This window comes from Pinus tabuliformis, chromosome 1_1 (assembly GCF_031772625.1).
Source record: "Pinus tabuliformis cultivar Carrire ecotype Pingquan chromosome 1_1, CPIR1, whole genome shotgun sequence".
NCBI classification, from domain to species: domain Eukaryota; kingdom Viridiplantae; phylum Streptophyta; class Pinopsida; order Pinales; family Pinaceae; genus Pinus; species Pinus tabuliformis.
In genome coordinates, this window is record NC_142297.1 from 648347811 (window position 1) to 648360726 (window position 12916).

The 12916-nt window shown below is 38.0% G+C and overlaps 1 protein-coding gene across 3 annotated transcripts in view; it reads right to left on the bottom strand.

The window, feature by feature from the left end:
* Window positions 1-1159: 1159 nt before the first annotated feature.
* LOC149215046 (N-glycosylase/DNA lyase OGG1-like) overlaps window positions 1160-12916 on the bottom strand; it is a 74816-nt gene continuing 63059 nt past the window's right edge. The window contains exons 2-3 of one of the 3 annotated variants that reach the window (XM_089392501.1): window positions 1927-2128; window positions 1160-1784 (exon numbers count right to left, since the gene is read on the bottom strand). In XM_089392501.1, coding sequence (XP_089248627.1) covers window positions 1542-1784; window positions 1927-2128 — 445 coding nt within the window. In that variant the 3' untranslated portion in view covers window positions 1160-1541. Of the gene's footprint in view, window positions 1785-1917; window positions 2129-12916 lie in introns of all 3 variants that reach the window. The other 2 variants (XM_089392500.1, XM_089392502.1) reach the window with 2 other exon arrangements.

The window sequence follows — 12916 nt, forward strand, 5'->3', positions numbered from 1 at the left end:
GCTTGGGGTTAATGAAAATTTGAACCCTTCTCCATCTCATATAAATAGAAGAGACTTTCATCCTCATTTTAGCATCTCATCAACACACCTCTCTTTCCTCATCTGATTGGTTTGTATATCTTATTGGGCAGCTATTCATCTCACACATGCGAGTTTGTGGAGGGCTGATCTGACCTGCATTGACTTTCTGTTTCTGGGAGACTTTGACCAGCATTGACCGAGGCTCTTTTGACTTCATTTGACTACGTTCTTGGAGGGGTTATCTCTGTTTCAGCAGGCCGCATTTATTGGCACAGATTTCAAGGTATTCTGAGCAGGTTGATCTGCATTGACTGATTTGACTGCAGAGTTGACTTTCTGACTGAGTTTGACTGCTCCTTTGTTGACTGTTTTTGCTGTTGGTTGACCTCCAAAGAAGGCCAAATTGCTTTGACCTTGACCAAGCTCAAGGAGGACTCTTTTTCTGCTGCGTTGCCCACTGTTGACTTTCTGTTTAGGGCTTTGACTGCTGTTGACTGAGAGCAAGATTGCAGACTTTGTTTGGGCCATATATTTGACCAAGGGCAGTGGTATTGGATCATCTAATTGGAAAGTCAAGTCACCTTGACTTTGACTCTCATCATTGTACTCTATTGGAAATTCTCTCTCCACTGAACATTTGATATTTGACAATAAGGATTGATTAAGGGTTTTCCCCATCTTGGGGTTTTTCCCTAGCTTGAGCCAAATTCTTGTGTTCTCTTGTCTTGGCTTGTCTTCTGCATTTTATTGTTTATGTTCTATCCACAGTTATTGTCAATGGCTAATGTGATTGCTATTATTAATTAAAGTGGAAATTATCATTGGACTAACAAAAAGACATTGAAATAATTGTTGCAAGCATAGAACATACCATTGTTATCTAAAATTAACAAAATGAATCAACTTCATGCATTATAAAGCCTATGGAAATTTGCATGTGAAGATGCAAACTAGAATGTAGAACCTCAAGAATTTTCCAGGACACCTAAGCTATAATGTTTAGGACAAAAAGAAAAATTCAATTTCAGGATGTATAACTCAGCAGTTACAGTTTCGACTTGTATATAATATGTCTGAAATGATGTTATTGTAGAACAAATGTCCGCATTAATCTAGGTGCATACACTACACCAACAACTTGAACACTGACAAAAAGCCCTTTTCCATAATTCATAAATCTGCGAAACAATTGTCCATGAATGCCTCAACTGATAAGTTGACGGATTCGTTTATAATAATGAATCATATCCCCAACATGTACCAGGAAGGTCACAGGGCAAAAGCAACCTGAAAATTTAAATAATGAGGGGAAACCAAGGAGAATTTGGAGGACATGTTACTTACTTCTACAGTTACTAACAACGCTATTCTACTGTCCAAATGAACCAACAAATAAAGATATTAATGGTTAATCTTGGACATACCATGATGATATGAAACTCTTCCATGCCTTCAAGATATAAGAAAGAATCTACGAATTACATGACTAAAGACCACAAGCCCTAACAATGCTGTGATAGTCAATCTTCTATCTCTCTATCAATAAGTTCTTTATGTTTTGTCTTTGATTTTGTCGCCTTTGTTGACCGTAAGTGTTGTGGTAGGATATCTTGTTGAGAGGAAAGCTCAGCTATAAAGAGTACAGTTTGTGCCCATCCTGCATACTTGCCAAATCTTTTCACAAAAGCTTCAGAGACATTGCGTGATAACTTTGGGGTGAAGCGCTCACCTGAAAGTTCAGGAGTAATGTATCGTGTAGCAAGCTGACATTATGGAATGGGAAGTAAGAGGCACAGCATGATGTTAGGTGCATGTACAAGTATCGTTACCTTTATTGAGCAAAAGCAACACATTCCCAATTCAAAATAGACATTTTAACATAAGTAAAAATCTCACCTGCCATACATGTGTATCAACGGGAATGGCATGGTGTTGATCTAGGGAAAAAAGTGCAACACAAGCTGCAACCTTTGGACCTATTCCTGGCAATGTGCAAAGAGCCTCAATAGCCTCTTCAAGCGGTAAATTTCGTAGAGACATGAGCCATTCCTTGCCTCCACCACATTTTGACTTAAGAGACTCCACTGCTCCAACTATATATTTGGCCCTGTGTCACACTACCAGCAGACTATCAATAATTACTAAAGAAGTTCTATAAGTGTGAAAGAGAATCACACTGGTCATGAACTGAAAGAAAAATAAAGAGCTATTATAGATTTCTATGTGGAATTTACAGATGAATTAATCATAGTTTAGAAATAAAACATAAGTAGGAATGCCAGGTTACCAGATCGATCCAGGATTTGCGTTTCCATAGGAACACTAGGTTACCAGATCGATCCAGGATTTGTGTTTCCACAGATCTGGATCCAGATCCATACGTCCTGCATACAGTTGGGGCCCTAAAACCTATCTTTTGTCTGTAAAATTAGATGCCATCCCTCATTTTAAAACAAAACAATATAAGTTTTTCACAGCAGTCTGCATTACTGAGTTTGTGAAAGAGATTTGATTCTTGAGGCAAAATATATATTTGGAGATCTGAATTTTTTATGTTACTGGTTCATGGGTATTATTTATGAAACATACATACATACATACATGCCATATCCCTGTATCCAGATCCAAACTTTTCCAAAGATCTATCCCTTTCCATGCAACTTAATAAGAATGTGAAGAAAAAATTCAGTTCTTGAGTAGATGATAACTACAAACAAAGTTGCACTTTCATAGTTCCTCAGATGATTCTATGCAGATTGTTCAGATATTTGGTCATGTTTTTAACTTATTTTAATGTTCATAAGTTAGGGGGAAAGACATCAAGAAAAAAGAAGAGGACTGCACATAAAGATTAAACAATCATACATTCGATTCTGTTGATGTATAGTGCAAATAAATAAAAAAACAATACCAGATTTCATAGATAAAGATGAATGTTTACACAAGGCAGTTTACAGAAGAGTCTAGCATATAGTCGATGTATGGAGTGTGCAAATGATTGATGTTTCAAAAAAGTTGATTCACTATTCAACAATTTTCAAATCGCATGTCAGAAAGTAACAAAGCAATAGTCGGTGTTACACCTCATATGGCATGAGGTTTCAGTTGTAATTTTCATCACAGTGAATGGGTTTATAGCATGATACATGTGAAATTTTGATGGATTGGGGGTGTAAACCTTCATATTATTTGAATGGATGGTGTTTTGGAGAATCATTTTTCTCCTTCATGGATTGTCATGATCATGGCTCATCTATTGGTTTGCTTCATATTGCATGTTTTTGCTTGATGGATCGTCTTCTTGGTATACACCTCATAGTTGCCTGCAACTTCCTATGATTTATCTTCGCATCATGTTGTTCCTTGGAGCATCCTAGTGATTATGGACGGTAGTAGTGTTATATTATTGGAAGGGATGTTCCACATGGTTCCTTTTTCTTGTGTTATACTAGATGGTGGGACATTTTTTACATTATTCTGATGGTATATCATACCTAGCTGGAGCACCTTAGTTCTTGAGGTTTATTTCACATATTGATGACACCTTGGCATGGTTGGCATTTCATTTTTGGAAAGCACTTGGCATTTAACCCCTTTCACCTGGTTCCATCACAGTCTATTAGATTATTTGCTAAGTTGCACGAAACCCCGAAACGTCTAGAAGTTTCTAAAACAGGGACGGCCCAAAACGCAACCCCTGGAAAATGGAAACGTGGTCGAAATGTCATATATATATATATATATATATAGAGAGAGAGAGAGAGAGAGAGAGAGTCAATATTAAATAAATTATAACACATTATTTTGCAAGAAAAGAAAGAATGAAACATATTAATGACATTTTAGAAGGAAATCCAAATTTATATTAACTCCAACAGATGATTACAAGATGCAAATATCCAAAATTTGCCTTTATAGATGAGGCTTTACATCCAAGACTCCAAAATCAGCCTTTATATGTGAGACTATATGTGCTAAAACTGAAATAAAACATGAACTAAAGATTGGTGTAATATGAGAAGGTTCTCCCTCTTATTTCCTTTTTGCCTGTATTTCTGAATATATTACTCATTAATCTATCGCATAAGTTGTTATGGGAATTAATGTCATTGTAGAACAGCACCTTCATAAATTTGTTCAAGAGTGACAACAATAGAGCTCTCCAAGACTTATCTCTGTATTTGTTTTCAGCGTCATTAAGGCTGATTGTAGCATGCTTTTAGCAGGGCTTTCATCCTTAATCATTCACACAACTGCCCCCTTTACATTGGTATTTCTTGACTCCATTTGCCCAAGATTTAATAGGCACAAGTCTCTAATTTATCTATTTACTAAAATGTATTTGTTTTGCTAAAGCTAAGTCTTCATGTTATAGCTCTGATACCACTTGTTATAGCTCTGATACCACTTGTTGTAGATCTAACCCAAAAATATAAGATAATGCAAATAAACCCAAGAAATAATAGAAATGCTTCTTTATTGATCAAACCCTTAAGGTAGGGCAACACCATACATTCACTCCTTAAGGAAGGAGAACACTCCACAAGCTATATGCCTGTTCATACAATAATCTTTCTCTATCTTCCTTGACTTGGAGTCTCTAGCCTCTATATAGGCCTCATACATACAATACCATGGGTCATTACCATGGTTCTCTCATACCATCAACTAATACCATGGGCCCATTACATTATTACTAACTACTTGTGGTCCCTTACATGATATGGGTTAACCACCTTATTTATTACTATGGCCCATCCCATTATTACATTATTACCTTGGGTACCTCCACATTCCACCCCCCTTAGCATGTTTCGTCCCTGAAACATGGCTCCGATACCACTTGTTGTAGCTCCGATACCACTTGTTATAGCTCTGATACCACTTGTTGTAGATCTAACCCAAAAATATAAGATAATGCAAATAAACCCAAGAAATAATAGAAATGCTTCTTTATTGATCAAACCCTTAAGGTAGGGCAACACCATACATTCACTCCTTAAGGGAGGAGAACACTCCACAAGCTATATGCCTGTTCATACAATAATCCTTCTCTATCTTCCTTGACTTGGAGTCTCTAGCTTCTATATAGGCCTCATACATACAATACCATGGGTCATTACCATGGTTCCCTCATACCATCAACTAATACCATGGGCCCATTACATTATTACTAACTACTTGTGGTCCCTTACATGATATGGGTTAACCACCTTATTTATTACTATGGCCCATCCCATTATTACATTATTACCTTGGGTACCTCCCTTGGTACCCCATATTATCCCCCCTAGGTATATAACACTTCATACTCACCTTCAGCCTGGTTGTCGTAGCTTTAGTAATCCAACCTTAGGGAATCCCTCCTGTTGTAGAAGACCCAACCTAAGTGAGGGAAATAGCCACCGTGGTGACAGTGGATGACCTTTCCAAGTTTCCCATCAAGTTTCATATTTATGATTAGGACCCTTTCATAAAGTGCGAGCCTAGGTGGTAAGAGGCCGAAAGTTGGATCATTCATAAACTTCAAGCTTTCTGTAATAATTCCAGGATAGACAGTACGCCATATTCAAGGAAGCGTGAAGCACATTAAACAATAATGAAGTCCCTAATACGGATGATAGATTCCCAAATTTCTATGGCAAGACTCCTCAAAACAGTGCCTTGAGTCAGATGCATAAATGTAAAACTTGGTGACGATGTGATTATTGGCTGCAAAGTTCCCTGCTGTGATGTTGCAAGTTACGAAGTTGTAGGTGGCAAAGTTGCACTAACGGCTATAAAGGAAGTGCATAATGCATCTCTCAGCAAAGAGAATAGTAAAGAGAACTAGAAGTTCATGCAAAATCTAAATCTAATAACAGGGAGGCATAGATAGCAAAAGGGGTAAGACCAAAGTAGATAAATTAATTTGTAGGTAAGAAAGTTACATTTATAGTTGTAAAGGGTGTGAATAATGCATCTCTCAACAAAGAGAACAATAAAGAGCAGTTCACTCAAAATTTAAATCTAATAACATTAAAGCATAACTAGCAAAAGGGGTAGACTAAAGGAGATCAACCTGTTAAATCCCTACCCAAACCTCCCTACTTCATGGAACCTAGGAGTTAGTCCCTTAATGTATGAAGCCATCTTCTTTTTGTAAGGGTCATCAGGTATTTATTGGGTAGTTAATGTATAAGGGTACTCATTTAATAATGGGACCACAAGTAGATAGGATTTTGCTAGTGATAAACTATTTATATAACTAGAAATCCATGTAATGTTTTGCTAAGTATTGTTAGTATATTGGATATCTACTCAAATGGAAGTTGCCCTCCAAAGGGGCCCATGAATATTGCTCTCTTTCTGGAGTTATCAATAGAAGGCTTCATATTCTGCAAGTTTAATATCATTGTTTCTCCTATTTAATTTTCTACAGTTTATATTGCTTGGATGTTGCATATAAATTATTGTTTTCACTAAAGCAAACTACAAGTGATATTGAAGCTCTTTCCTGTGCCAACACACACGCAAATATTGGAGAATTTTTTTTAAGGTCATAGAGGTGTTCCAACATATCTAAACAAAACAATCTCTCATTCAGCAGGTAAAACTATGGCTAGGAAGCAAACATGTAAGCAATACAAGTGGATGTCACCTGGTTGGACACCCTTGTACACATATATTTGTGCCTAGCGAGTAGTACCGCATTAGACAAAATATGTATACACATTTGATCTTCCACATAACTTCAGGAATATCAGAAGCCCACTAGGAACACCTGAAACCATCCTTACATAAACCTATCAATGGATTTGTTGCTATAGCACACTGAGAACAACACTTGAGGAGATGTCTCTCACATACCAAGGAATCAGGGAGTATGACAATGGGTACAATCTAGCCTCCATAGTTATCACTATTAAGATTCAACCAAGTACTATTGTTGGAAACCCTCAAGTATATCATGCTATAGCACTTGACACTCTTTTTCTCTTAAGCCCCGCAAACTCTAGCCTTGCAACACGAGTACTAAAAAAAATACTTGGAATATCAAGAATCTAATAATTTCATCACCCACAGTAATATTTAGGTAGCAGTAAATATAAGTCAAGTCGACCAAATAGTACCATTGTGGGAAACCTATCTCCAAAGACTCCTTAAGCAACACTAATCACATTGGTATAGCTCTTTGGTAACTCTTTTGGTGGACAAGACCCAACTATTGTGGTATAATTTCTTGATCACATTGGTATAATTCCTTGGCAATCCATCTGGTGGACCTAAGTGCCCCATGACATCCACTAGAAGCATGACCATGGACAATAGGATCACCCAACTAGAAAACCCAAATGCCCATATCTAAATCCAGGTTACTAAGATAAAATTCCTAGAAAGCCCAAGTTTCTCCTATTGTCGACATGCAACAATAACTTTCTCAGCTTCTAGCCATCAACCTACCCAATGCGACCAAATGGAACCAACCAAACAAGCACAATTGAAGACTTTAGCATGACCTTTGAGAAATTGGTAATCATCATAGAGGGCATGACCTATCCTTTTTTCAAAGGATGTTTTATCAATAGTCTCAAAGAGGAGACCAGAGCACAAGTCCCAATGGCTCACCCATCTACTTGATTGGATACCTCTTAACAAGCTAGAGACTGACAAGTGATGATAACTACACAAACCAAAAGATGCACCTTTATTCCTTATCCACGTCCCCCTTCTATAACTATGACTAGTTCACCAACACCCCAACCTTTGAGGTTCCACAAGTCGACCTTGGATGAAGCAACAAAATGTCAATGTTTTAAACTTTGTTATAATCATGATGAAAATGGGTCAAAGGGCATAATAGATGTAAGGAACCAAAACCATTTATTACAGATATGTCCCAGCTCAGCACACCCAAGGAAATTTCAAAGGAAGTCATGCCAAATTTGGATCCAGCAAAGACTTCGCTGCCTCTTGAAAAAATCACCCAAAAGCCTGCTTGAAAAGAACCCTAGATTTCCCTCCATGGTTATCAAGGATATCAACTCCCTAGACCCTGAAGTCAATTGGATATATCAAGCACAAAAATTTTAATATATTAATCAACAATGACAAAACCCACAATTTCATTGCACAATTATCAAATCATGATAGCCAATGGAGGTGTCAAGTGTGAGAAAGCGAAACGTCAAATGGGAACTATTTGCTTAAATTAAACATGTTCACTATTGCAATGGGAAACTATGTTGTAATGCTCAGAGCAAGATGGCTGCAAACATTGGGTTCGATTACAATGGATTTCAAGGAGTTATAGATGAACTTCAATAACTAAGGTCGTAAACACAACCTCAAAGGTCTCCAATCCAACTCCCTAAAAAAATATCAACTCTCATAGTATGGAAAAGCTCTTGAAAAAGGCCACTCTAGCATTATTGCCCAATTCAATGCCATCGAAGCTATGGGCAGCCCTCCATAGGAAATTCACCTTGATAGTTAATGGAGGTATTAAGTGTGCAAATGTGAAACTTCAAATGGGGTCTATTTCCTCAAATCAAACATGTTCACTACCGAAATGGGAAGTTGTAACATAGTGTTCAAAGCAAGATGGTTAAGAATATTGGGTCCACCTACAATAAATTTCAAGAAGTTATACATGAGCTTTAATAAGGAGGGTTGTAAACAAATCCTCAAAGGTCCTCAAAGGTCTCACCCATTTAATGCCATTCAAGTATAACCCATTTAATGCTATTCAAGTTATGGATAACTCCCACAAGCAATTCACCCTGATTTAAAATTGGTTTTAACTAAGCATCAATAGCTATTTAAGGCACCCCATGGCTTAACTCCTTCACATGGAAACCATGATCATGATATCCCGATGATTCCCAATAATCAACCACCCAATGTGGGCCATTATCGACATCATTTTGCACAAAAGAATGAAATTGAATAGATCATTCAAAAATTGTTGGAGGTTGACGTGATATGTCCTAGTAATAGCCATTGCTCATCCCCATTAGTCATGGTTTTAAAGCAAGAAGGAAACTCACACATGTAGCCAACTTTCGTGCTCTTAATAAGTTGACAATGAAAGACAAATTTCCCATCCCAATGATTAATGACCTTTTGGATGAGCTTCATTGTGCCCAATTCTTCATATATTGGAACATTGCTCTAGGTACCACCACCTTTGGATGAAAGTGGCAAAAGAACATTAAAGTTTATAATGATGCCTTTTGATCTTTTAAATGCCCCATCCACTTTTTAAAGCCTCTTGAACAAGATTTTTTGGCCCTTTCCGTGCAACTTTGTGCTTGTCTTCTTTACTGATATCTTGATTTATAGCAATGTCTGACAAACCACATGTGAAGCATGTTGATAAACCCCTACAACTACTCCAAGGTGACCAATTGTTCCTTAAACTTTCAAACAAGCTTTTGGTGCTTTAGGAAAGGAATACTTGGGTCCCATAATAGGATACGAGTGTGAGTGAATCTCAAGAGAACTGAGGCTATGAAAGCATAATCAAACCCTAAGGGATTGAATTACGAGTAAATTTCAGCCCCATTAACCATCATACTCAAGAAGAATGCCTTTGTGTGGAACCATGCAATAGAGCAAGCTTTTTTTGCTTTAAATGAATCTATGTGTACTACCCTAATCTTAGCAAAGCTCGATTTGATGAGAGTTTTTTCTTGGAATGTGATACCTCTAGACGAGGTCTTGGGAGCATGTTGATGCAAGATGGCACCCATTGGCATTCACTAGTGAACGATTGTGATTGACATTTGAGAAAGTCCACCTATGAGAAAGAAATGATGGGCATCCTTCATGTCATTAATACATGGTACCGATGTCTCATTAGGAGGCACTTTTAAATCTAGATGGACCATCATACCTTGAAGTGTTTTAGGAATAGTGGTTGTTGTCACCAAAGCAATACAAGTGGGTAACTAAGACGTTAGGTTATGATTGTGGGATCATGTACAAGATAGCCACAAAGATTGTGGGGTCTATGCTTTTGTCTCGAAAATATAAGGGAACCTCTTTGCTTTATCCTTATCAATGTCAGATTAGCTTGAAGAGGTATGGAAAATGGTTGGCTAATGACACACCTTAAGGACCACAATGCCCCTACCAACTATACTCACCAACGGGACACTCCGTAGCGTAAAGAGCATTTTTTGGGGCACATAATTATGCTTTAAAAGAAAGGGTGCTAGAAAAATTGCATTCATCTCCTACCACGAGTAACTCTAGCTTTTAGAAAACATATGAAGAGTTAAGCACTCCAAGTGAGAAGGCATAAAAAAGGACATCCATATTCTTGTATTTGAATGTGAAATCTATCAAATGAACAAGGATGAAATTGTGAAGATCCTTCTGGAATTGCAACCACTATTGATCCTTGCCACTATATGGGTTGACCTTTCCACAGATTTTTTAGTGGGTCTCCCTAAAGCCAACAACAAATATGTCAACATGTTGGTAGTTGACTACTTAATATGCCCACTTTTGTGCCTTACCGCACCCATATACACCATCCATAGTTGTGCATGTCATCATAAATCAAATTTTTAAATCACATGGCATGCCTAACTCTATTGTGTCAAATTGTGATCCCACCTTAAACAACAAATTGTGGTAAAAATTGTTTGAAACTTAAAACTATGAGCACACTTGAAAATAAGCCTGGCTAATTAGCCCCAAATAGATGGTTAAACAATGGTGGTCAACAAAACCCTAGAAACTTATTTGCAATGTTTTGTATGAAATCAACACCACCAATAGGTTTTGGTTATCTATCGCAGTGCTACCAAAATTTCATCTTATGAAGTTGTTTATGGACAACCTCCCACCCGCATCTCCTCCCATCCCTCCTTACGCCACCTTTTCTCTGAGTGAGACATTAAGAGAGAAGTTTGAGCTATGAGTACCAACAGGGCAGCAGATGAGGAAAGGCTTCAAGCTGAATTCCTTAAACATGGCATCCAATCTCTTGAGTCCTATATTGTTGATTTAATTAACCATGTGATATGTTCAGTCTCCCCCCCTCCCAGAGAAGACACATTATTCATCCAATCCACAAATACAATAGTTATGACTCGAACAACTACCAGAGTATCATGGTGCATCATACATTCTCCAAGCTTTATGCCACATTCTTATACTAATCGCTTTCTAAGAAGTTGGACCGTCGACATCATAGGGCTAGAGGACAAGTAGGTTTCCACCCAAACTACTATTCAATTGATAATATTCACACTCCAAGCCATTACTAAGGAGGCGCACCATCACTCTTCGAAGGTTTATAGTTACTTTGTAAACTTTCGAAAATCACTTGACATGGTTCCGAGGGAGGCATTATTCTCGGGACTCTAAGACATTGCATATTTGAGACCCTCCTAGCAGCCATCATGAGATTGTACGAGTTAGTTATGGGACACCTCAAGATGGCACATGGCCTTTCTAACTTTATCCAAAGTATCACGAGGGTAAAACAAGGGTGCCCCCTCTCATCCACCCCATTTGGGGTCTATATCGATGAGTTGGAGTCCTTCCACCATGAGAAAATCTAGGACAGGAATGGTTGTCTTCTACATCAAGTGTTGATTTCCCTACTCCTATTTTCCGACAACTTGATCTTGTTGGCCTCTATGCCTAAGGCCCTACCGAGATAAATCGATGCACCAGTCAACTTTTGTGACCTTTGATAGCTAACAATCAACTTGTGTAAAATGAAGGTATTTTATCTTCAATGCATCAAAGATCTCTCTTACAGACTTACATTCCTACTACTAAGCAACAAAGGTTACGATCACCACAGCTTACACTTACCTAGGAGAATAGTTCACAAAGCCTTGTTTTGGTATGCAGTATGCCCTTCAACCTCAACTCAATAAAGGGTATGGTTCTCTAGTCCTCATTGAGAGATAGTGCTTCCAAGATCAATTTTAGAACACCTCATCCAAATTCTACCTCATGGAGGTGATTATCAAACCCACAATTCTCAATGACTCTGAGATCTATGGTAGGCTTGTTACAGACAAACTGGAACAAGATAGAGAAAGTCTAGACCCTACTTCTCATGCGCATCATCCATTACAAGTGCACAATTCTACAACCCACTATTCAAGTAGAATTCAGTGTCCACCCATTTTTCCTTGACATCATTTTCCACTTGATACCTTTCCTTTATAGAGTCAAGTCCTTTAGCGACTCAATCACCAAGAGAAAAGGTACCCCCACCTTGCATTTTGCTCCTCAGAGATACTCACCTTGGATCTCACTTTGGATCCTTCCTTAGGTCGTGCACAAGGTTGGTTCTGAAAGGCATCTCAACTTCTCCAATAAACAATTATCTTCCAATAGCACATTTCCTCGTTTGGATTCTCCCTTAATGTCAACTAAATGCATCAAGCCATCTAATGTCAACTAGACAAGTACAAATTCAGTCTATCGGAAAGGATATCTACAGATTGTACATTCAATTCACTTGGACCTCACCTTTGACGAGTCTGGGTTCGAAGATGTCCTTATACCTAGAGCACCTTTTGGAGCTATGAGATGGCAACATCATCTACTCCCTTACACACAGGCATTGGATGCATTCACTCAAGATCCCTTTAGGACAGCCCTAGGTCAATTCTCATCAACTTTTAATAGAGATGAACCACCATATACCATGGTCTGACAGGATTTGCCAAATGTGCTAGCTACAAGAATCAAGGACAAAGATGCGCCTCATTTTTACGTGCCCCTTATATTTGTTGAAAATAAGGGTACCGAGGAGGTGTTTCCTAGGCATTTATCCTTTTGGCTTTGGGAGCCACATTAATGACCTTTTGTCTAAGTGACATTGTGATTTTTATTAATGTCATGGAGCTAAGTTACTTTTTATGGGAGATGTGCCTTG